We start from the raw sequence: 26,293 nt of genomic DNA on the forward strand, positions 1-26,293 counted from the left end.
CAGTGTTTGGGAATTCCTCAGGTCATCTGAAAATGACTTTTCTGCCTCACTTAATTGAAAACCCAAAACTCTCTTGAATCAAGTGCTGAGCAACCAGTGTGACAAAGGCTAATTACTTAAATCTCAGTAGGAAGCAAGCAGGCTGGGAAAGCAGATTGAGTAGGAGCACAGGTGAGACAGGTTTTTGTTTGTTTGTTTGTTTCTTTTATTAATGTATTCCAGCTTCCCACTACTCAAAGTGTGGTCTATAGGCCAATAGCGCCAGCATCACCTGGTGACATGTTAGAAATGCAGACTCTCAGGCCCCAGACCAAGCTCATAAAACCAGAATGCATTTTAACAAGATCCTTGTAAGTGTGTGAATGTCTGACAAGCACTTCAGGGAGCCTATCAGACAAGGGATGGGTTCCCACGCTGACAGTTTTTAAGGTGAGAGCAGGCACCTATGGCTCTACTCATTGAAATGTCTTGTCTGAGCGGTAGGTCTACATGACGTCAGTACTGAGAACACAACGTATTTGGGATCAATGCAGTCATCTAGTGGGAGCTCTGCTCTTTCACACCATCGAATGAGTACAGTCAGTGCCTACAGGACAGGGAGTGGGAAAGGGAAATGAACACAGAAATTCTTCTTATTTCATTTCTTATGGTTGAAAGTAATAGACCTTGCTCAGTTTCAGTTTGATGAAATTATTCCTGTAAAGCCTGTTGCTGTGTATTCATTCAAGAGTAAATTGTTAACTAGCTTTTTTTTAAACATGATAGATAATGTTACTAAAACAGCTGGTACCCCTGCCTCTCTTTCCAAAGTAGGAAACTCGATGTACCACAGCACCATAATACAAATTAATGTTTCATTGATTGCGTTCATATCAATATGTGCTACATATATTGAGGCTTTAAAATAGAGTAGCATTTTGTAACAACTTGACTTATTATTACATGGATTTCAATATCTGATTGAAGCACTTAATTCCAATGAAAGGCAGGGTCTATTGGTCTATTTCTTTCAAGGTATGCACTTAAAAAAAAAAATGGAGCCTTCTGCCAGAGGGGATAAAGGAAAGAATAGTTTAAATTTTTTCCTTTGATCATTTCAGTGATTTTTTTTTCCTTTGAAAAGATGCTATTTTCTGTTCTTTGCTGTACTTTCTTCTCTCATTTCTGTGTTTCCATTCTGTTTCCCATTTAGAGAACTGGGTCTGTTAGAGGCGATGGTAAAAGAAAAAGAGAAAAGCAAAAATTTAAAGCACAACAGCCTTAAAGCAGTGGCTGTCATACACGACCTCATATGGAAATCATTGAGGGGAGCATAAGAAGTGCTTGTGTAACATGAGTCCATCTTCTACAAATTCTGATTTTATTCGTCTGAGTTGGGGTCATGGTATCAATATTAAAAAGATCTCTCTTTTAAAATCTTTGATCTTAAAGAGAAGAATGAAGCAATTTAAACATGGAAATTGACACAAATGGAAACTACATTTTCTATATTAACAGATGATTCTATATGGATGTGGTTCACAGAACCATCCAAGTCAAGACCTCTCAGGAGAATATGTCCATTTCCAAGGTTATAGATGTTCATGCATCACAATTGTGACTAAGGAATGGACTTTGAAACTACAGCACCGTTACAGTCAGTCAAGCTTAACACGATACTAAAATGATATGGGGAAGAGGATCAGTGTCCACTTAGAAAAGAGAGGGTTTCTGAACATTGTGGGATCTGTTGCAATTATAGAAGTGACTTGGTGAAATAATAGTTATTCTTAAATTGTATCAACATCCATTGGCAAGAATGTCAGAAAATAAATGCTCATGTAGGTACTGAATTGAGACTGAGTCAGAAGAGAGGAGAAGGACCTACTAAAATCTGCTTTGTTCTCAGGTGTCTGCTTTGCATTCAGATAGAGCATATCTCAAAACCACCCAACTCACACACAGCGGGGAAGCTGAAGAGGAGTTTTCTGAGGACGGTATAGAAGGAGAATAAATCCTGGATGCTTCAGTCAGATTGCTTGAGTTCAAATCTCTTGTGGACCACTACAGTCTTGTGACTTGAGCAAGTAACTACCTTGGTGCTTTGATTTCCTCTTCTGTAAAATGGAGTAGAACAAGAGGGTTTTAGTGAAGAGTCAATGGGAGGTTTCTCTTAAGTGCCTGGCCCATGACGTATAGTCAGTAAATATCAGCAATCATTATTGTCAAGTTTGGATCCTAAGTGAACCAAAGCACTCACTTTAGAAGGGTGTTCAGTTTTAGAAGGCCAAAATTCCATTACAAATTGTGTCTTAAAGTATTTGGTTAATACCTAAAACCTTTAGGCAAAGTGATAAACTTTATTTTGACTTTCTCTTGGAAAGCTAGAGGGAAAATGGCCATCCATCAGAGAATCCAGAAGAGAAGAAACTTCAGAAATCTAATTCTGTAAGTCAGAGGTCTCCTCACCAATCTACACAGTCACTTATCCATGCATGGAAAATATACTATCTATAGGGTAGCAGCAAACAGCTATAAGGCTAACTTTATAGACAAGTTGATTGTGAAACGAATTTTCATAAAAGGAACTCCAATCCCCCACTGGCTTTTATTTTTATAACTTTAAAAGATCAGAGACTTTTTGGAAAGACTATTTTTCCACAGTTTCAAGAAAGCAGCCTGGAATAAAGGAATACATTAATTCAGAGAAGATTCCCTTCTTCCCTACACCCACCCCTCTGCTCATCAAAAAAGCTACAGACACTAAAATTCATTAACATTTCTATGAACATAAATGTGAAATACTCATTTTCATTAAGTAGTCTACTGAATATGGCAAAATCAAATTTATCTAAGGAGATAGCCAATGCTGCTAATTTCCTTGACAATGGGGACATAAAGCAAGGGAAGCCATGCATCATTCATGAAGTTCAATTTACTTCTGTTATTTTCAGTGTTTAGCATCCGTGAATAGAAAGTGTGCAGAATGTGGTAGGTGCTATTTTTAAATGATTTCAGATCAGAATGAATGATTTGGCCGGCAGCAATAAAGTAAGAATGATTCAAAGGCTTTGCTTTTAATTGTCCTATAGTTCATATTTTTCCTTGTGTTTATATGTTCATGTATTCATAACACTTTTAATGTTCTAATATCCTTCATAAATCAGGATCCCTTTATAACCAATGCTTTAGGCAAGCATATCAAGTAATTTACTGATGATGTAACTAAACTGAATAAACTCCCAGAGTTCTAGATTTTAGGGCTGAAAGAGATATTTAAGGTAGTATAATTAACAGCCCTGTTAGTGAGGAATATCTTTTACATTACAATTGGTAGGTGGCCATTTCCAATTAATTGAAGTGTCTCTGTGGGATGCGAAGTCTTTCTTAAGGGGGTATTTTTTTCCTATGAATGGGCACGTCTGCTCATTGGATAGTATTTCTCTTCAATTCTGCATCTGCCTTCCTGCAACTTCTGCCACCTGTCTGCATGGTTGCAACTACATCACTAGCACTTGGCACACAGAGTGGCTTGTGGTCACCGTTTAAAAAATGCTATTTGAATTGAATGGGTTCAAAGCTAGCATTCTGGGCGTGATGGTCAATTTTATGTGCCAACTTGACTGGGCCACAGGTGCCCAGATATTTGGTCCAACATTATTCTGTGTGTTCCTGTGAGGGAGGTTTGGATGAGATTAACATTTGAATTGGTTTGACTGTCCTCCCTAGTGTGGATGGGCCTCATCCAAACAGTTGAAGGCCTCAGTTAAAACAAAAAGACTGACCCTCTGCAGAGTAAGACTTCCTTCTGCTTGACTATCTTTGCACTGGGACAATCAGCATCTTCCTGTTTTCAGACTCACATTGGAACACTGGCTCTCCCTGGGTCCCAAGCCTGCTGGCCTTCAGGCTGGAACTGTACCAGCAGCTCTCTAGTTTGCTGACTCACCCTGCGGATTTCAGGACATATCAGCTTCCATCACTGTATGAGCCAATTCCTTATAATAAATCTTATTCTCACTCTCCATGTATATATATCCCACTGGTTCTTTTTCTCTGGAGAATCCTAATTAATGTATGGGGCAACATCAAAAATAAGATTTCTCTTCTCTATGGTAGCATTTAAAACATCCAGAAAAGGCTAGTATGCCTCCCTATCATCATCTTCCTAAATATCTTGGTCTCTTGCTCTGAAGGAAATTATCTTAACATGGCATTGAGAATTGGACACAGTTCTTCACATGTGACTTTACAAGGGCAGACCTTTGTGGAGCTGCTCCTGCCTCAGGTCTGGACACTGTACTTATTTTATTGCCAGGTGTGAATGTAACACATTATGTAAGTAACACTTAGCATCCCAGCTCTGTAAACCTCACATTTTCTCAGCGAATTTTCCATAGTTAATTTAAGCCATTTTATCACATTTTTCTTGTTATTTGCTATTTTTGTGGGCAAGGAAAAAATTATTTTGGAAATAACCAAACTTGACTATGGCCTGGCCTTCTGTGCACATGTTGTTACTACCAAGGCATTTAAATCAACACAATGACAATATTCTGAGACTGAGAGGTGGACTGAATAGATGGTTCATTAAATTGAATATATTAAGACAATGCCCAAGTTGAAAGTTTCTAAACCATTTCTTTAAAATAAGAAATAAGTGTAAAAATAACCAGGTATCACTAAATGCTACCTTTGTTTGATAAATTGATTGTGGTTCAGGTGGGAGTGATGCAGACAGTTCATGACCCAAGTGAAGCAAGAAATTCACAGTGGTTCCTCACAGTTACCAGCTTATGAAAATTCCTAAAATAATTAGAATGTTAAGTTTCCTCTATTTGGCTCTTGGTTGACACGTTTACAATCTTAAATTTCTGAGATAGTCTTAAAGCATGAATATAAAATTATATAAATTAAAGAATATTTTATTGCAAGTAAAAAAAATTCCCTGCCTTAAATCTTATCTGAAAAAATTAAAACCAGACTTTTAATTTTGAGGGAGAGCCAGTCACCCAGAAACTTGAAAGTCAAATGAGGAAGTGTGGAGAGTTTTCTTGGTACAATGGGAAATCTTTGACTATTTTAAAGCACAGAATAACATAACCCAGTTTACATCGTGCAAAGTTCACTCTGGCTACCGGGTAGAGAATGAGTTGGAGGGAGTTAGGGGTGAAAGCAAGAAGACCAGCAGGAAGACTGCTGCAATGATTCAGGCAAGAAGTCATGGCGGTTTGGAGAAGATTGGTGGCAGTAGGGCTGGAGAGAAATGAAAAGGTTTGATAAATATCTTGCGAGTAGAATGGATAGTACTTGACAATAGATTGGATAGGAGGAATGTAATGGAGAGAGAGATGTCAACAGTTAATCCTAGGATTCTCGTTGGATAATGAGATTAAGGAGGCTGGGAAGGAAACTCATTTGTGAGGGGAAAATTGATAAAAAAAAATTTTAAGCCAATTAAATTTAAGATGCCTTTGAAACATCAAAGTAGTTATGCCCAGAAGAGTGCTATGTATGTCCTTCTGGGGCTTAGAAGAGATTTGAGCTGAAGATACAGATTTGGAGATCATTGCAAAAAAGATGTAAAGAGAGGTCATTTTTCACCTTTCTGGGAACACTGTCAGTGGACACGGGAGATGGGTCAGCAGGTTCCAGATTACAGTGGGTTGAGAGGCTGCTCAGACAATAGACAAGGATATAGACCATTCTTTCAAGTAATTTTGCAAAAGGAAATAGATTAGGAAAAGCTTAAGGGGAGGTGTGAGGGTAGAGGAGAGGTGTTTTGTGACGAGAAGCGATTACAGGTTGTTTTTTTTGTTTTTTTGGTTTTTTTTTTAGGCTGTGAAGAAAGAGGTAGTAGAGAGAGTGAGAATGAGGATCTGAAAGATCAGGGGTGGAGGTGTGTGTGAACCTGAGAAAATCAGTTCCCAGAGGGGGAAGAAAGAGATGGAAATCCTGAGCACTGAGGGCAGGGTCAGCTATAAAAGGCACAGGAGCTCCACTTCCGCTGAAATACAGAGGGCTAACTTAGCATGGTGACGATATAAGGGTGTTGAGAAGAAGATGGGTGAGACTGCTGAGAGATTTCAGACCTGAAGTGGCTTCTGCTTTGGGGGTTGGGTATAGTGAGAGACGGCCTTGACTGCTGACATTGAGAATGTGAGATAGGGTGAGATTTCCCTCAATAGCCACTGCAGAAAATAAACAGGGAAAGACGTTTGACGCCTCCATGACTGTTGTCCCAAACCCTTTCTATATTTCCATGAGGCTTGTGGCTATCAAACCTTCACATGATAGCTTTATTGATTTTAATTCCTAATCTTCTTAGTACTAAACTCCTTGATTGATTTTTCCATGTGCCATTAACTTATTTTATAGCATCCCAGGGCTATGAAGCTATTAATCTGCTCCAAGTTCAAGTAAACTTTCAATTTAACAAGTCTTTATGGCCTTTCTAATTTTACTCGATTAGATGACATTAAAGAAAGCAAAACATCTTCAATTTTCCTCAAAGGACCTACCCAAGGAAAACATTTCTCTATCCTTGGGGTTGTAATGAAAGAGAATACAAATGAGTACAGTCTGTAAGGTAGGTAAAATTTCTACTCTGTTTGTCACAAAACTATGATTGGTTCAATCTTATACTGGCGGAATGTCTACCTTATCATTCTTATTCCCCAACTGACACTAGACCCTCTCATTTGTAATCACTTTAAAGCTGAGTTGTAGTCTTAATAAAATGTCAAATCAGGGAGAGCTGTTTTAGCAAATAATGCAACACATGTTTCCTTGTGAAGAGTTAAAAAACAGACAGAATAACAGATTCAGTATTTATTAACACTTAGCAACATATTGATTACGTACTTAGGCAGGAACAAGCAAAGCTCATTTGGACTCCATATTATTGCCGTATGTTACTTCATTGTTTGAAGTTACTACTCTTAAGATTCAGGATCTCTTTACATTGGTTTACCTCTTATTGAGAAGGGATACACTTTAAGTACAGTTTTAGGGCCAAGAAATGTTGCCATTTGAGGCTTCTAAATTTATTTCAGGGTAACATCAAGGGAATCAGGACCACTTGGTTTCCTGCATCCACAGACTACCCTTTCTCCACAATCATTTGACCCTTGACCTAAAAGCTAAATTATGCTTCAGCTTCTAGGATCTACTCTAACCTTGATCAGGGATAATTTTAGGAAATATAGACCAGTCTTTAGTTGATTCAGCATCCTCGACCTAGCTGTGAGTGGTTCTGATGGGTGCTGTACTTCTAATCACCGATGTTCTGCTTCCTTGCTCACAGCTGATGGCAGGATTCTATTACAGGGAGTCAATTATTTGAGTTTGAGTCCCCACTTCACCACTATCCTTGTCTTGTGGCCCCAGGTAAGTTATTTTACTTCTCTGAGCCTCAGATACATTCTCTTTCAAATGTTGTTGGAAAGACTTCTGTTAGAGAGGTATTCTATTAATGCCTAGCATTTTTCTGGCAAATAGAAGGCAGTTCCTTGTTTTCTTTCCCTTTCTTCCAAGTTCCTGTCTTCACAGACTTTTCACTACACCAGTTCTTACAGGCCTGAGTTTTTGCTTTGCTTTAGGTAAACAACTTTAGGAACTAGAGTTTTGTGACCTGTTGTTGGATCACATTGATGATGGTCGCCATCTGCCCCTAGTCCTCTGTATTGACTGGTTTTAGGGTCCCAGTTGCTATGCTTCATCCATCTGTCCAGAGGACTGATTGCATTTTATTGAATTGCCTCAATGATTATTATATGTCTGGGTGGTCACCTGTTGCCTGACACCATATTTCAGAATAACTTTTTTTTTAGACATTTTTTACTGATTTATGATCATTTTACAATGTTGTGTCAAATTCCAGTGTAGAGCACAATTTTTCAGTTATACATGAACATATATATATCCATTGTCACATTTTTTTCTCTGTGAGCTACCATAAGATCTTGTATATATCTCCCCGTGCTATACAGTACGGAATAACTTTTGACTCTCTGATTGCTTGGGTCTCCCCCATCCTTACCCCACAAAGTCATTTCTACCTCATTTATAGTTTTGGTTTTGCTCATTGTGTGATATGATAAATAAACCCAAAAGTCATCTATTTTCTAAATACGAATAAAGAAAATTGCCTGTATAAAAGAAAATTGCCTATAAAATAAAATATGCACTTTGGGAGAAAATGCTGATGATTTTAGCACTTTGAATTTATGCACAGAATCAATTCAAGCACTTGTCAAAATTCATTGCTTCTTTAAGTGAATGATGTAAATATAAGATCTTGGAATTTTGACAGACTGTCATATCCTAATGTTGTCCAGCAGAAGCAAAGGTAAAAAAATCACTATCAATGGAATAGGGGTCAAGGGTAAAATGCAACCCATATGAATGAGCAATTCGTGAATTATCCTTCTCTTTCTATGTCAATTCCAAAAGCTAATGGTTTACTTGCTTAGCTAAAGTTCTGCCTTATTTATAAAACATTATTAGTCATTAATAAATAATTGAGCTTATATTTCATTCTATAGTTTGAATTTGGTTGTCATTTAAATCAAAAGTCACCATTAATACTTTCACATGTTAACACCTTTCAACCAACTTATTTATTTAATGCATTGTAAAATTAGAATATTAATTAAAGAATAGTTCATGAATTTTCTTGTTCATTCCAAGTTCTACTGGTAACAGATCAATGGCTATGTCTGAATCTATATCTATATTTGCATAAGCATCTTTATGTCTATGTCTGTATTCAGTAGAAACTAGAATGTAATTACTTATTAATCAGACAATGGAGAATACATTTATTCTTTAATAATACTAGAAGATCACCTGAAATTTTCCCTTTTTCTTTACCATTTTGAAAGTATTTTAAATGATCTAACTAAGAGAAATGCAAATCGAAACTACAATGAGGTGTCACCTCACACCAGTCAGAATGGCCATCATTAAAAGGCCCACAGATGGAGAGGGTATGGAGAGAAAGGAACCCTCCTACACCACTGGTGGGAATGTAAATTGTTACAGCCACTATGGGGAACAGTAAGGAAGTTCCTTAAAAAACTAAAAATAGTTATCCTATGATCTTGTAATCCAACCCCTGGGCATATATTCAGAGAAAACTCTAATTCAGGAAGATACATGCACCTCAGTGTTCATAGCAGCACTATTTACAATAGCCAAGACATGAAAGCAACCTAAATGTCCATTGATAGATGACTGGATAAAGAAGATATGGTATGTATGTATATGTGTCTGAATCTATATCTATATCTGTGTGTGTGTGTGTGTGTGTGCATATGTATATATATATATAATGAAATACTACTCAGCCATAAAAAGAATAAAATAATACCATTCACAGCAACATGGATGGACCCAGAAATGATCAGACTAAGTGAAGTAAGTCAGAGAAAGACAAATATCATATGGTATCACTTATGTGGTGGAATCAAAAAAATGATACAAATGAAATTATTTACAAAGCAGAAATAGACTCACAGACATAGAAAACAAACTATGGCTACCAAAGGAGAAAGGGGTGGGGGGAAGGGATTTATTTAACTTAAATTAGGAGTTTGCGATTAATATATACAACAGAAAATAGATAAACAACAAGGACCTACTGTATAGCACAGGGAACTATATTCAGTATGTTTTAATAGCCTATAATGGAAAAGAATCTAAGAAAGCCTATATACATATATTTATGTATATGTGTAACTGAATCACTTTGCTGTACACCTGAAATGAGCACAACATTGTATATCAACTATACTTCAATAAAAAATTAAAAAAATAAATGATCTAAAGAAATATATCTCTTCTCACATTACATTAAGTGGTATTACAATGCTCTGAATTACCTACTGCACTTTCTGTGCCCCTGAATACCAGGAAATGGCCTTGCCTGGTATAAATGGGCTCAAATGCTTGAACGTTGATAGTTGAGAAACAATGAAACAAAGATAAGCAATCGATTAAATCTTAGTGACTAAAATATTCAGTAAAGCAATCAATGAAAAACAACCTAAGAGGACAAACCAAAATCAGTCATTAAGTCTTTGGCTTAAACCACAAGCCTCATAAATACCATTTATCATCTTGATCTTCCCTTGAAGAAAGATGACTGCACACAAGACTTTAACACAGTTTTTCTAAAAGACAACAATTTACAGTCCTTCAGGTAGACAGACTATAGAACCAAAAACAATCTCACAAAGTCTTTTCATATTAAACTATTTTCCCTGTTATTGTCGCAGCTTGGGTATTAGGAGGCCTTAGGAGAAACTTGATTCTGAGAAGGAGAAAGTATGAGTTTATAAATTGTCCAGCTAAAATAAGTAGACTTTCCTTAATGGTTCCAAAAGATAACTATTGAAATGAACCTTAAATCAGCATTATAAAGGAAAATGTCACTAGACTGTGAACCCTTTGAAAAGTAGGCAGGATAGTGTAGTTAAAATATCTTGGTACCAATTACTCAGTATGAGGTTGAATTTAATTGGGTCAAGCCAACATCCCTCCTTTTTGTTCCCCTGCCCAAGTAACTCACAACTTTCAATCTCCAGGGTGCAGTTTTGCTCGTCCAGAGGATATCTCCGTAGATCCATCATGCAGGCAGCTGTGGTTGTGATCCTGTCAGGGTGAGAGAAAAGACAACATCGTAAGGATGATAACTTTCATTCCCAGGCTTCCCAGCCAAACTCATGCCTACCAGCTGGCATCAAAATTCTGTGATTAAAGATTTTGAAGGCAGGCAGATTGCGTTTGAGTCTTTCTTTGCTGCTCACTGGTGGTGGGAGCTGGGGCTAGTTAATTTATCTCTAGGAGCCTCAGTCCCCTTATCAATCAAAACATCGACTGCCTAGAATGGCTGTGAAGACTGAGAGAGATAATGTGCGCAAAGCTTTTAGCCCAGTGCCCTCTGCTTTGTCAGTGCTCCACAAATGATGGCCATTATTAGAGCTATTATTATCCCATTGTCCTTCCTATATTTACTAGCATCCTAGCAATGTCTCTGCCAATATCTGCAGCAAGTCTGGCTTTATGAGCAGGAGAATATCTACGTTGTGCATCAAAGCCCACCTTCCTCTCCTGCTACAACCTAATAATAAGACAGCAAAAGCAACAACAACAACAACAACAAAATTCGTCCTTTCTGACTCACATTCCCCACTGTTAGAGAGATCCATCAGATTCATCGCTGAGGCCCTGGTCCACCTGTACTCAGTAGATAGATAGTACATAACCAGGAAAGAAACGCTATCCTAGGATGGATGTTTACACCATACCTACCGACTCCAGTTCAGCTTATGCATTTATGTAAACCCAAGGCTCCTGACTCCAGATAGCCTACCCTGGTCCCCATTGTCCCTCCATTTTTCTCGTGCTTGGGCTGGTTTCCTGGACTGTGGGGTCTGAGAGTAGCTCGATTCATATGGCTAGTCCACTCATACAAACATGCAATATCACTTTGGAACTGAGAAAGTACTTTCTTAAAAAAAAAAGTAATTACGTGGTCCTCTTTCACAAAGTAATGTGTAATCATAATTTAAAGAATTCAAAATTCAAATTTAATAATAAGTTTTCTTTTGGCTTTAATCCCCAGGAGCTACAAAGTTGGGAAATTTCCACATATACTCTGTGTACAAATAGAAGCCCACCTGTATCTTCTTAGGGGGAACTTCTTAGTTAGAAGCCCAGCAAGCACCCTGCTTTGAATATGGCTTGTTTTCATTGACAGTGCATCTTGGATTTGGTTCTATATGAGTCAATAAGCTGCCCGTAAGAAAATTTACTACAATATGTTGAGTTGCATGGAAATAGCATAATTTTTTTCCTAATCAGACTTGGGGGGATGCATTTATGTTGTTTCGTATCTTTTACAAATAAAGATGCTCTGAATATACTGGTAGATGCTACTGTATCTGACTACATTGACTGGCTATTTCTCAAAAGGAAATTGTTAGAAAAAATGGTATATGCATTTTAAATTTTGCCACATTGCTATTCACAGAAATCGAGCCGATTTATACTCCCTTCAACAGTGTATGTCAATTTGACAAAGTACTTTTCATACCTATGATTTTTGAGGCTGCCAAGGCCAGTTATTGTTTTAGTCATTTGTGTTCACCTAACAGGCATCTTCTTAAAAACATTATTAAGAAAACCCCTAGATCTTCCTAATTTCTCTTTGGCTTTCTTTATGAAAGATGAAAGTAGAGATTTCCTTTGAAGCTTTTCTTAGGCAAATGGCAGTCAACTAATCAGATTGATTTGAGCATTAGGCAAGAGTAAAATGAATTTTAAAGTTAATTTAAAAATTTTTTAAAATATGTTTTAAAAAATTTGAAAACTGGTCATATTCCATAATTTAGCTCATAGGAGGATTTTACTAGATTACTTCTTACTTACTGCACTCATAATCATATGAATTAATTTTTTTGTTTAACAATATATCATAACTATCTTTTGTAGTCTGAAAATACAATTCTGCAACATTATTTTTATGGTCTGCAAAGTGTTTCAAACATCTTCAATAAGACAACATAATAAATTTTTTAAAAGTCTCAAAAACATTATCTTTTTACTATATTCTTTGTTTAACAGCTACTTATGAATTTTAAAAGTTTTTGAAATTGCAAATATTCTCTAGGAATTACTAAAGTGTGGCCATCTCTATGACGTTATGACTTAGCCAATTCTTTTCAACTGGGGATAATTTTTCCCAACAGGGGACATTTGACAATATCTGGAGACAGTTTTGATTGTGGAGCCGGGGATGGAAGGTTGATACTGACATCTAGTGGGTGGAGGCCAGGAATGCCACTAAACTTTCTACAATGCCCCCCAGGACAGCATCCAAGATTTATTTATTCCGAAATGTCATTAGTGTCAAGGTTGAAAAACTCTGCTACAAAGCTGCTTTCATTTTTCCTCTGAGGAAACTTTTAATAAAATGAGATCTTATAGAGAACTTCAATATACAAAATACAAATGAAATAAGTGAAAGCCATATTTTGTTAATAACCTTATAAATTCAAACATTGACATCTATTTTAATGAGCACACAAATTTGAAAGCAGGGATTACGATGAGAATTATGGTCTTAAATCTCCCTCAGCACCAATTATTTTTGTGTTGTATTTTATTTGTACGGTATTGAGAAAATCCTAATAAATATGGAAACACTTCTAAAATTATACAGGATCAGACATGGGCTACTGTGAATTAGGGAGGAAAACACCCATCTGTTCTGTAACCTCCTCTATAATCAACAGCACCTTTGTAAATGATTCAGATGCATTCATAGGTGGCTTTTCTCCAGTAGGTATATAGCAGTGGATTAAAGGAAAGCCTTACTTGGTGCTCCACACTCTGCATAAGCTAACCTGGAAGCACAAGTTAATATTATGATGGTCTTTAGTGCATTAAAATGTGGCATAGGCCATATTATGGCATACATGCTTATAGTTTAAAATCAGTATAATTTAAAAAATAAAATTAGAATAAGATATGTGTGGAATTATTGAAGAGCTTTTGGGATATTTGATAACAGCATTTGAGCCCCATTGGTCAACTTTTCTCACTTAATTGACATCAGTTTTAGACACGTGCCATCTGGTTAGTTAACTATATCATATCAAAATCAGAACATGCATCAAAATCTTATGCTGAACCACTGATTCACACATTGTGAGGCTCTGGAATTTTTACAAAACAATTTAAAAAGCCAACAAAGCATTGTCTGTAAAATGAAGATCATATCTCATGCATATGGGTACTACAGCTGGGAGTAATTAAAAAAAGCTTTTGAAAATCGTAACTGAGTTTACTGTTACTATCTGTTATGACCAATCCGTTCAGCAATTAATAAATATAAATTGAATTGATATCACCTTGGGAAACTGCACATCACACCAGAAACTTGCCCATGACCTGATGTGTTTTCAACTATGATGTCCTAGGGGAACTCACTTTTCCTGTTCCATTAAGACACTAAAGACAGTTAAGTAGTCACAACTTAGAAAGAGACGAAATCAAGGCAGCTCCAAGACCTTGAGCAGCGGGAAATGCCTGCCTCTCTCTGGAGAGCACTGACATTAGTGAAACAGCTACCTTCTTGGGATCTACCTTTCCAAAGTTTGGAATCTACCTCCAAAATTCTCAAGAGGATTTCATTGGCCCAATGTGGCTTAGGTGCTAACTATCCCCAAATTATTTAGACACAAATACAGTCACCAGGGACCTGTAAAATCTCTTACCCAAGAAGAGAGAGATCTTTGAGACTCAAAAGAGGGACCATTATGCAAGTAGGTAAGCATAAATTCATGTTGTGGCCTGTAAAAATTTATGCAACAGAATGTCAGTCTCTGCTAACTTAAGGATTTGGCGTATCTAGATTTTGTAATACTTATGACTAAGGGAGCTGAGTGTCCTGTGCTCTTTGTGAGAAAAATTGCTCAGCAAGAATTCCCAGGATCATCAACAAAAAGAGAGATGATGTCCCTAGCAGAGTTCTGTTGAGGTCTTAACTTCTGGGTGTGAAGTAGCAATGAACATCTCTAAGAATGACTACTCTCTGTGTTTCCATTTTTTCATCTTGCATAATGTGATTACTCAGCAGTGGTTAGTCATCTCTACACTTAATTAACACACCTTCATGGAAATGTTCTCACACTGAGGTTGAAGCAGCCTGATATTCAAAATCCTCTATGGAGGCAAAGGTGCCAAAAATCACAAAACTAGATGAATTGAGGGCTTTGAGACTGAAGTGTTTTGTGAATTTTGTTTTTGACTTTTAACACTCAAGTCATTCATTCTGACTGTGTGAAAATATGACCATTGGCTGATAGCAAATGAAAGTACAATAGACTAGAACCAGCTAAAGGCAAAAGCATTAACTGACGGCTTTTCTGAACACAGACTTCCCAAAGGTGCAGATTCGTGACAGTGTAACATTCATGTCTTCTTTCAAAGACATTTAGAATGACTTACACTATAATCCAATTTATTAACATTTTAAAGGTTAGGTTAGAACACTATAATCAGCTCTTAGTTAGAAACTATGGTTCCACGATACTTTGGAATGAATGGAAATCATGTTGCTGTAGTATTTATTTATTAAGATGTAGGCTGCATGGTCATTGAGCTTCAGTCACTGTTATCACAAGTTATGTACATTTGATGTCTAAGGGCAGCATGACTCTTATTGCTGATAAAACACAATCCAGGAAGTCCCGGCCCTTAACTAGCCTAAAACCTAGCTACACACACACACACACACACACACACACACACAGTGTGCACTTTTGCAAATAAGAATGGGAACATAAATAAATGAACAAATTATGCACATCTGGGTGAGATTTCCCTATAATCTTCAATTTTATAGGAATGAACTCCAATTTGTAAATGTGATCTCTGTAGAGCATAACTGTACAGTTTGGTAGAATCTGTATGAAAGGAATATGAGAAAGACGATGGGGAAAAAAGCCTGAAAATGCTGAATCCTAATCATACCCCTAAGATTGATGAGATTGATAGAGAGTAACAGTAATAAGACTGATATCAGTATCACTTTGTAAAGTTTGTTTGTAGAATGTTCCATGGCTTCTTTTGGCCTTCAGGCTGAACCCTTAATCCATGTTAGGTTTATCACCCAAAGATACCAGTGAAAGATGACAGATGGGCTAGCCTGAGTCATGACCAATGAGCACATAGATTTTTTTTCCCTTTCTGAGTGATGAAAAGAATATGTATTATCTTCATAGTTGGCACCAAAATTTTATTTTAGGTAGGTTACTAGATTTGGGGAAATACCTTGGTATTTGAAGGTGAAATCCTGAGAGCAGGAGACATGAATGATAGAGAAACAAAAAGCACTTGAAAAAATGCTCAATATCGCTAATTATCAGAGAAATGCAAATCAAAACTACAATGAGGTAACATCACCTCACACCAGTCAGAATGGCCATCGTTCAAAAGTCCACAAATGATAAATGCTGGAGAGGCTGTGGAGTAAACGGAACTCTCACACACTGTTGGTGGAAATGCAGTTTAGTGCAGCCATTATGGAAAACAGTATGGAGATTCCTCAAAAGACTAAAAATAGACTTACCATATGATCCAGCAATCCCACTCCTGGGTATGTATTCCCAAGGAAACCTTAATTCAAAAAGATAAATGCACCCCAATGTTCATAGCAATACTATTTACAATAGCCAAGTAATGGAAACAACCTAAATGTCCATCAACAGATGACTGGATAAAGAAACTGTGGTATACTTATACAATGGAATACTACTCAGCCATAAAAAAGAAAAATACCATTTGCAGCAACATGGATGGACCTGGAGAATGTCATTTAAGTGAAGTAAGCCAGAAAGAGAAAGAAAAATATGATATCACTTAATATGTGGAATCTAAAAAAAAAAGACAAATGAACTTATTTACAAAATAGAAACACACTCATAGACAGAAAACAAACTTATGGTTACCGTGGGGGGAAGAGGGTGGGAAGGGATAAATTGGGAGTTTGCGATTTGCAGATATTAACTTATATATAAAATAGATAAACAAGTTTATACTGTATAGCACAGGGAAATATATTCAGTATCTTGTGGTAATTTATGGTGAAAAAGAATATGAAAACGAATATATGTATGTTCCTATATGACTGAAGTATTGTGCCATACAGCAGGAATTGACGCAACATTGTAAACTGACTATACTTCTGTGTGTATATATATATATATATATAATATATATATATATATATGTATGTGTATATATATGTATAAATTGCTGTGAGATTTAAGAAGAATTTAGATGTGGGAAAGCAAAATGATGGAGTAGTAAAATATTTCAAAAACAGTCTTATATAATATTCAATTTTAAGATTTTGCATTGCTATGATAATAAATTTTTCTCTATTTATCTAAACCAAGCTCCATCCCAGAATCCCCCCACACTAAAGCTTTATGTAAATGCTTTATACTCTTGTAAAGTGGCTTAATTTCATATCTTGACAGTATTCATGGAACAGTATTCTGTAAATTAAACCAATTCAGCAAGACCTGAACTTCAAAGCCAGAGGTAGCCAAATCATGAAACCCTCTGGGAAGCCCCAGCAATCCTGCAGAAGGTGTTGGACTCCCACAAATAATGGGTTGTGTATTTAAGCTACTCTTACCCAGATCTAAAGGGGCAGGGTGATCTCAGCTAGTATTATGTTAAAATCATATATGACAGCTATTGTCCTAAGCATCTTTCTTACTATATTAGTTATCAATTGCCCTTATAGCAAGTTACCATAAATTTAGTGGTTTAAAACAACACAGATTTACTCTCTTATAGTTCTAGAGGTTTGAAGTCCTAAAATCAAGATTTCAGCAGGGCTGTGTTCCTTGTGGAGGCTCTAGGGAAGAATCTATTTCCTTGCCTTTTCCAGCTTCTAGAGACTGCCTGCATTCCTTGGCTCATGCCCTCTTCCTCTGTCTTCCTCCATCATTCCAATGTCTCCTTCCATTCTCACCCTCTGACTCTCCTGTCTTCCTTGTATAAGAACCCTTGTGATTACATGAGACCCAGTATGCCCCCAGTATAATCTCATTTCAAAATCCTTACATTAATCACATCTGTGAAGTCCCTGTTGATACTGTAAGGAAACATATTTACAGATCCTGAGAATTCTGATATGGACCTCTTTGGAGGGCCATTATTCTGGCTACCACACATGCATTATTTGATATATTATTCACAATAGCTTTATTATGTTGATGCCTTTCTTATTCAAGTTTCAAAGATAAGGAAACTGACACCTGATAGGTGAAAAGTTTCCAAGTTTACATTGGAAATGGTAACACTGAGAATTCAAATTCAGATATGCTAGATTCAGGAGTTAAGGTTGATTGTCTTTACAGTTATTGTACTCAGGCCAGATAAATCTAAACAGAGAACAACTGGTTCAGTAAAATTTCTCCCACAAGCAGTAAAACAAACAGTTTATGAGTTGACCTTATTATATATTTTCAGTGTTCATTTAGTTGTCAGTAATTCAGGACCTCTTTTACTCACTGAATAATGAATATAAAAATGGTAGAGGACTCATTAGGAATCAGGCAATACTGTGAGCATTGAGGCTACAGTGGTTAAAAATCCAACTGCACTTTCATGCTGTCATACTTTTTTTGTTGTTTTTGTTTTTTGTTTTTTTTTTTTAACATTTTTTATTGATTTATAATCATTTTACAATGTTGTGTCAAATTCCAGCGTAGAGCACAATTTTTCAGTTATACATGAACATATATATATTCATTGTCACATTCCTTTCTCTGTGAGCTACCATAAGATCTTGTATATATTTCCCTGTGCTATACAGTATAATCTTGTTTATCTATTCTACAATTTTGAAATCCCAGTCTATCTCTTCCCATCCCCCACCCCCTTGGCAACCACAAGTCTGTATTCTATGTCTATGAGTCTATTTCTGTTCTGTATTTATGCTTTGTTTGTTTGTTTTTTAGATTCCACATATGAGCGATCTCATATGGTATTTTTCTTTCTCTTTCTGGCTTACTTCACTTAGAATGACATTCTCCAGGAGCATCCATGTTGCTGCAAATGGCGTTATGTTGTCAGTTTTTATGGCTGAGTAGTATTCCACCATATAAATATATCACATCTTCTTTATCCAGTCATCTGTTGATGGACATTTAGGCTGTTTCCATGTCTTGGCTATTGCAAATAATGCTGCTATGAACACTGGAGTGCAGGTGCCATCCTGAAGTAGGGTTCCTTCTGGATATAAGCCCAGGAGCAGGATTCCTAGGTCATATGGTAAGTCTATTCCTAGTCTTTTGAGGAATCTCCATACTGTTTTCCACAGTGGCTGTACCAAACTGCATTCCCACCAACAGTGTAGGAGGGTTCCCTTTTCTCCACAGCCTCTCCAGCATTTGTCATTTGTGGATTTTTGAATGATGGCCATTCTGACTGGTGTGAGGTGATACCTCATTGTAGTTTTGATTTGCATTTCTCTGATAATTAGTGATATTGAGCATTTTTTCATGTGTCTATTGATCGTTTGTATGTCTTCTTTGGAGAATTGCTTGTTTAGGTCTTCTGCCCATTTTTGGATTGGGTTGTTTATTTTCTTCTTATCGAGTCGTATGAGCTGCTTATATATTCTGGAGATCAAGCCTTTGTCGGTTTCATTTGCAAAAATTTTCTCCCATTCCGTAGGTTGTCTTTTTGTTTTAGTTATGGTTTCCTTTGCTGTGCAGAAGCTTGCAAGTTTCATTAGGTCCCATTTGTTTATTCTTGCTTTTATTTCTTCTAGGAGAAAATTTTTGAGATGTATGTCAGATAATGTTTTGCCTATATTTTCCTCTAGGAGGTTTATTGTATCTTGTCTTATGTTTAAGTCTTTAATCCATTTTGAGTTGATTTTTGTGTATGGTGTAAGGGAGTGTTCTAGCTTCATTGTTTTACATGCTGCTGTCCAGTTTTCCCAGCACCATTTGCTGAAGAGACTGTCTTTATTCCATTGCATATTCTTGCCTCCTTTGTCGAAGATTAGTTGACCAAAAGTTTGTGGGTTCATTTCTGGGCTCTCTATTCTGTTCCATCGGTCTATATGTCTGTTTTTGTACCAATACCATGCTGTCTTGATGACTGTAGCTCTATAGTATTGTCTGAAGTCTGGGAGAGTTATTCCTCCAGCCTCTTTCTTTCTCTTTAGTAATGCTTTAGCAATTCTAGGTTTTTGATGGTTCCATATAAATTTTATTATGAATTGTTCTAGTTCTATGAAATATGTCCTCGGTAATTTGATAGGGATTGCATTAAATCTATAGATTGCCTTGGGCAGTGTGACCATTTTAACAATATTGATTCTTCCAATCCAAGAGCATGGGATATCTTTCCATTTTTTAAAGTCTTCTTTAATTTCCTTCATCAATGGTTTATAGTTTTCTGTGTATAATTCTTTCACCTCCTTGGTTAGATTTATTCCTAGGTATTTTATTACTTTGGGTGCTATTTTAAAGGGAATTGTTTGTTTACTTTCTTTTTCTGTTGACTCATTGTTAGTGTGAAGAAATGCAACTGATTTTTGAATGTTAATCTTGTAACCTGCTACTTTGCTGAATTCTTCGATCAGCTCTAGTAGTTTTTGTGTGGACCTTTTAGGATTTTCTATATATAGTAACATGTCGTCGGCATATAGTGACACTTTTACCTCTTCTTTTCCAATTTGGATCTCTTTTCATACTTTTTTTGTTGTTTTGTTTTTTGTTGTTTGTTTTTATTAGTCAGATCTCAGAAGATAAAAGATATTGTCATATAACTTTGACATATTTCTAGAAATATGAATATTTTACATCAGAGAAATGTTTAAATTATCAAGAAAGCATGACAATCACTCAGGTGGGAGAGAGTTCAACCCTACACTTTTCGATTGGTGGCAGTTTGGACAAAAGATGCCTTAAGTTTGTGGTACTCTTATGTAGGATTATGTAGGTGGATACAGCATGGAACAGGCGAGAAGAGGTTTATTATAAGCACATACAAGTTCAATGTTTGGTACATAGTAGTAGTAGTATTTTTAAGCAATATGCTTCTAAATAAATAAATACATATGTGTAAAATTACTAATGTAAATACATTATAATATTAATGCATAGTCATAGTAAAACACCTGAATAGTATAGATAGAATAAAATTATAGATAGAATAAAAATGACCCGTAATACCATTACTACAATATTAATTTCCTTTCTTCTAAGTATATTGTTTAATAAAGTTGGGAGTACAGAGTATTTAACAATTTCATTTGATGCTTTTTGGTTAACCTTAAAGGTAAGAATTTTCCTAAGTCACTGGTATTCTCCAATTTTAATGGATAGTCAGGATTCCATCATATAGAAATTCCATGGTACTTAACCATTCCTCTATTGGATGACATCATTAGGTACTCTTTGGTGATGCTTTAAAAAACCCACACTGAATAAGCAGCATGCTACTCTTACATTTTTATATTTTTATCTTTTTATTCTGCTTTCTTTTCTCCCTCTGCTTTGTACTCTTCGTGCTGAGTGTTGATGACACCCTTCTCAGCGCAATCCCAAGCAGTCATTTTCAGGTAATTAGCTACATACCAAGTGTTGTGTAAATGGGCTCATTTTTATTCATTTCTGCTGGGCCATGGTGATTCATGAACTGCTTTGTAAATATGAAAAGCTGTTCATAAATCAGAGTAGCCTGGGGCAGGGGAACAACAACAACAACAAAAAATACTCGTAGGGCAACGATAATTAATAGACCCCTGTCGAGGACCCAGTGCTAATCTCAGTTATGTTTTACTGTAGATGTCTCACTGAGTTCAAGATAGACTATTTTTCCAAATTAAATCACTATCTTCATATATCTATGGAGTATGAGCATGTATTAAATTTCTATAATGTTTACGTTCCCTAGTGACATCTGAGATAAGTGTTAGGCAGCAGAAAAAAATCAGGCTATCTCCTCTAGATCAGAGCATCTTTATTCTCATCATCTTGATCATCAGGAATTTCTGCAGTAGACAAATTGTGAGGGATTGGAATAATAGCAAGGCCTTAAACAAGTGGAATGGACTTAGAAATGGTAGTAGAAGTCAGAGTCAAATAAAATGTTTACCTCAGACAGAGTGCCATGACTTGGTAATTGATGAGTGCAGGATAGTTAAATAAGGACTCAGACAGAATTAGGAGGTAAAGCAAAGATATGGATCTTCTTTTGCACAGTTACTTTTTTTTTTTTTTGGTTTATTTGCAAAGCTGCTCTGTTGCTTTGCCACATTATGGTTTCTCCCAGAACAAAGAGCTGACACATTTACTGACAGGCAATCAGTGTAATCTTGAAATGATATTCCTGAAGGAGTGAAATTAAGATTCAAGAGTGATAGAGCATTACTATTTACAATAGCCAAGACATGGAAACAACCTAAATGCCCATTGACAGAAGACTGGATAAGGAAGTTGTGTATATTACAATAGAATAGTACTTAGCCATAAAAAGAATAAAATAATGCTATTCGCAGCAGCATGTATGGACCTGGAGATCGTCATTCTAAATGAAGTAACAGAAAGAGAACGAAAAATACCATATGATATTACTTATATGTGCAATCTAAAAAAAAAAAGGACACAGATAAACTTATTTACAAAACAGAGACAGACTCACAGACATAGAAAACAAACTTATGGTTACCAGGGGGAAAAGGAGGTAGGAAGGGATAAAATGGGAGTTAGAGATTTGTAGATACTAACTACTATATGTAAAATAGATAAACAACAAGTTTCTACTGTATAGCACAGGGAACTATATTCAGTATCTTGTAGTAACCTATAATGAAAAAGAATATGAAAAGGAATATATGTATGTTCATGAATGACTGAAAAATTATGCTGTACACCAGCAATTGACACATTGTAAACTGACTATACTTCAATAAAAAAAAAGAACTCCTTGTAAGAGCAGAAACAGGTAAACAATGCAACAGTCCAGCAAAGCAAAATCGATACTCTGGTGTATCTACAATGGGCTACTTAACAGCAGTTAAAATGAATGAACTAGATCTACATGTATTAACATGGGCTTACCTCACATAGTGTTGTGTGGAAAAACAAAAGACTAGAAAGAATGCCTACACAAAGCTACATTTTTAAAACGTTTACGTGACAGAATTTCATGGCTTAGGAAATCACACTTGTGTGTATGTGTAGTAAAATTCAAAAATATACATTGAAATGACATGTAGCAATTTTGGCACAGTAGCTGCATCTGGGGAGGGACAGGTAGAGGAAAAGAGATAGGATGGGATAGTGATGGTGTTGCTGTCATCTTTGAAAATTCTCTACCTATTCCTGCTCTCTTTCCTTCCTTCTCTGTTTCCCAGCCTTCCTCTCCTCCCTCCCTCCTTTCCTTCCTTTCTCTTCCCTTCCTTTGTCCATATTTCTGTCATTCTTTCTTTCAAGAAAGATAAAGCAAATAGGGCAATGTGTTAACCTATTTTAAATCTCTCCATGACTTCAATTTGATATCCTCACATAAACAGTTAAGTCCTTGAATAACCCACTTACATTTTTATTTTAAATGTTGTTTTTAACTGGATATAGCCATCTTCCTGTCCCCTATTCCAGAATTACTAAAAACAAAAAGGGAAAGGAATACAAAACTCCTCTGTCCCTCACATTGATTCTATACCTAATTGGCATTTAATAGTGGACAATCATCATAATCTTCTGACATGAGTCTTTCAGTCAAGAAATCTATCAACATAGATGGATCTTCGTGTTTGAAACTGATATATACCTCGTTATATTTCTCATCACAATTTGCAACTATAAATTTGTTTGATTACTCAATATTGTGTGCTGCTTGAATAGATGGTAAATACCACAAGAGAAATAATCTTGCAATGAATCATTTAGCAGTGTCTAGCCCATTGTCTGGCATAGAATTGATGTGCAAATTAATGGCATTAATGTATAACTTAAGGAAACACTGAAATCTTTACTTCCTTAAAGAAGAGAGAAAAAGATCAGCGTTATTTCTTTATTAAAAAAAAAAAACTACGCCAGTGTTGCTTGGAATACAGAGTTAGGATAAAGATCCATTCCTCCACCCAATTCAATTTCTTATAAAAAAATCATCTTGGGTGCAGTTGCTAAAAACACAGCCACAGGCTACTGTCAGGTAGATAATTTCTAGGGTCATGAAGCTGCTTGAAGCATCATTAAATTAAGGCAGATGTAAGCAAATTACAAAATTCACAGAAGTTTTGTGAATTATCCGCTTTTTTAGGTAGTCCTTCCTTTTTAACACAAAGTTTTAGTCACTAGAAATTCAGATTAAATAATAGTGCATTTCTTCTCATCTTTCCTTTTCTGTCACCACCCTGCAAATAAAAAATTAACAAAATAAAAACCCCTTTAAATATACTTTATTCAAAAAGTTTACACGTGCACTTGTATGGATTCCTGAAGTCAAAATATATTTTACTAAACAAGGGAAATGATACATAGTGCTTTGCCTATGTTGCACTGAACATAAAGTGATTTCTCTAACCATTACCCTTGAGAAAGATTACTAGATGTATTGTCTAGCGGTTAGGATTATCTCACCTTTCATCGTTATGACCATTTTCAGGTTTATGGAAAACCTGAATGTTCCAATTAAATCTGGTAATTAATTACTCTGAACAAAAGACTGTTTTAGTACTTTGTTTAATGAATAAACAAATGGTGCAGTCCTCTTATACAGAAGCTGCGTAAATTAGAACTACATTTTAGTAGAGACCATTATCCCACTGAGCAAATTCAAAGTGTTGCACCCAATAAATCTTATTCTTAAATTCTGATTATTTATTAAGAAAATATCATGCAAAAATCATATAGAACCTAATTTTGAATTTTCATATATATAATAATTTGGGTTTAAATAACATGATGCCTCATAGTAAAGGATTCTTGAATTTTACATATTTTAAACATTTGAATGCAGTTTATTGGCTTAATATTTATGAATTTTGTACTACTAATCATCAGTAATATTACAGTAAATAGTACACGTGAAAAGATTTACAACTTACAATATCACTTATGTAAATGAAAGGTATTTGATAGAAGAAAGTATAAATAACAACCCTTTCTTAATCATTTCTTAAAATTTCACATTCAGGTTTTCTTTATTTCTGTATTAATAAAGAAAATTTTATGTGATATTTAATAGTGCAAATAGAAATATGTGAGTGGAAGGAACAGCACTAGGTACCTTGCATATATATGTCTCAGCAAGTCTTCACAGTATTACTCTGTGTTGGGGATTGTTTTGGGGTCAAAAGAGAAATTTTTCATATTGGCAGAGGGAAATGTATTATGATCATAGTTTGGTGTTTCTAAATTTACTCTTGACCTATGGCAAAAGTGTTGATCTAAATTTATAGTCATTCTATGTGAATGTGTATCTGTAAGTCGGAAAGGACTTTACCTCTCATTTTGCAGAGAAAACTGTGGAAGATTTTGAAATGACCTGGAAAGATTACTAGATGTCTTGTCTAGCAGTCAGGATTATCTCACCTTACATTGTCTAAGAGCCATTTTGCAATTCTGTGCACCGTGGGAAAATGATAGTAATGCAAACGATTCTTACCTGTAGAATTGCAATGGTAATTGATACTACCCTGTGGCTACTGGCCAGTTTTGACAGTTTGCATCTATTTGTGAGTTAGTTTCATTGTGCTATGTCTTTTCAGTGTATCTACTCCTTGGATTCTCCTTTGAACTGGTTATAACATCTCATTAGTCCTCTCTTAATTAATGAGATATTGAAAATTTTGACATATGTCTATTTTATAGTTCTACATGATTTAATCTTTTAAAAATAATGGCCCTTTAACAGTTTTGGAGGTAATTCTATCAAGACGACCAATAGATTTCCCTAACAGAGGCCAGAAAAATATGTTGCCCGAGAAGTGTACCTTACAGGCTACTTAAGTTCAGGCACGTCTTTTCTCAGTTCCCAGGGGTGAAATACGTAATTGTTGATTCATTTTAAGGTGACACCCAAGAATATAACTTTGCTGACTCTTTTTTCCTCATCCACTGATTTTTTGTTTTGTTTTTATTTTTGGTTTGCCCACGACAAGTAAGTTACTACCCACTGGTCACAGCAGTGACTGAGGATTTGGTTTCATGGTCTGACCACTTAATGATTTCTGTAAATAGGTTAATGGGCAATAGAGTTAGAATTCTATACTCTGTTGGATGAGAGACAACAGAGACTGGTTTGTTAGTCTTTTTTTTTGTTTGTTTTATCTATTTGTCATTTTAAGCTCAGGTCAATTAAAAATCTTGTGCCCGCTGGAACGGAAAGCAACTGTTTGATATCTGGACCATGAATTTTTGTGTTTCTATATTTACTCTCAATGTGAGACAAAAATGTACATCAGAATTTATAAACATTTTGTATCTATAATTCAGAAAGGTCTTTATCTCTCATTTCATGAGAGTATTAATAAATTAGATTATAATCTTAATATTATGGTGCTCTGTTCTAGTTGTTTTATTTACATAAATAAGTGCAAATAAAAATCAAATACTTCTAAATTCCCCCCAAAATAAGGAAAACTGTACTTCCAATATTTTAATTGTTCTAGACTTAAAATATTTTCTTATAAAAACTAACTTAGAAACATTTTAAGAATCCAAGTTCACTTAATTAAGATAAATCTTTTGCAAATGGACCT

General features: G+C 35.7%; 1 protein-coding gene across 1 annotated transcript in view; it reads right to left on the reverse strand.

Annotated features, from left to right (window-relative positions):
• GABRB1 (gamma-aminobutyric acid type A receptor subunit beta1) overlaps nt 1–26,293 on the reverse strand; it is a 331,133-nt gene that overhangs the window by 76,756 nt on the left and 228,084 nt on the right. The window contains exon 5 of the mRNA XM_031435095.2: nt 10,553–10,635. Coding sequence (XP_031290955.1) covers nt 10,553–10,635 — 83 coding nt within the window. The remainder of the gene's footprint in view (nt 1–10,552; nt 10,636–26,293) is intronic.

Source organism: Camelus dromedarius, chromosome 1, assembly GCF_036321535.1.
Source record: "Camelus dromedarius isolate mCamDro1 chromosome 1, mCamDro1.pat, whole genome shotgun sequence".
NCBI classification, from domain to species: Eukaryota; Metazoa; Chordata; class Mammalia; order Artiodactyla; family Camelidae; genus Camelus; species Camelus dromedarius.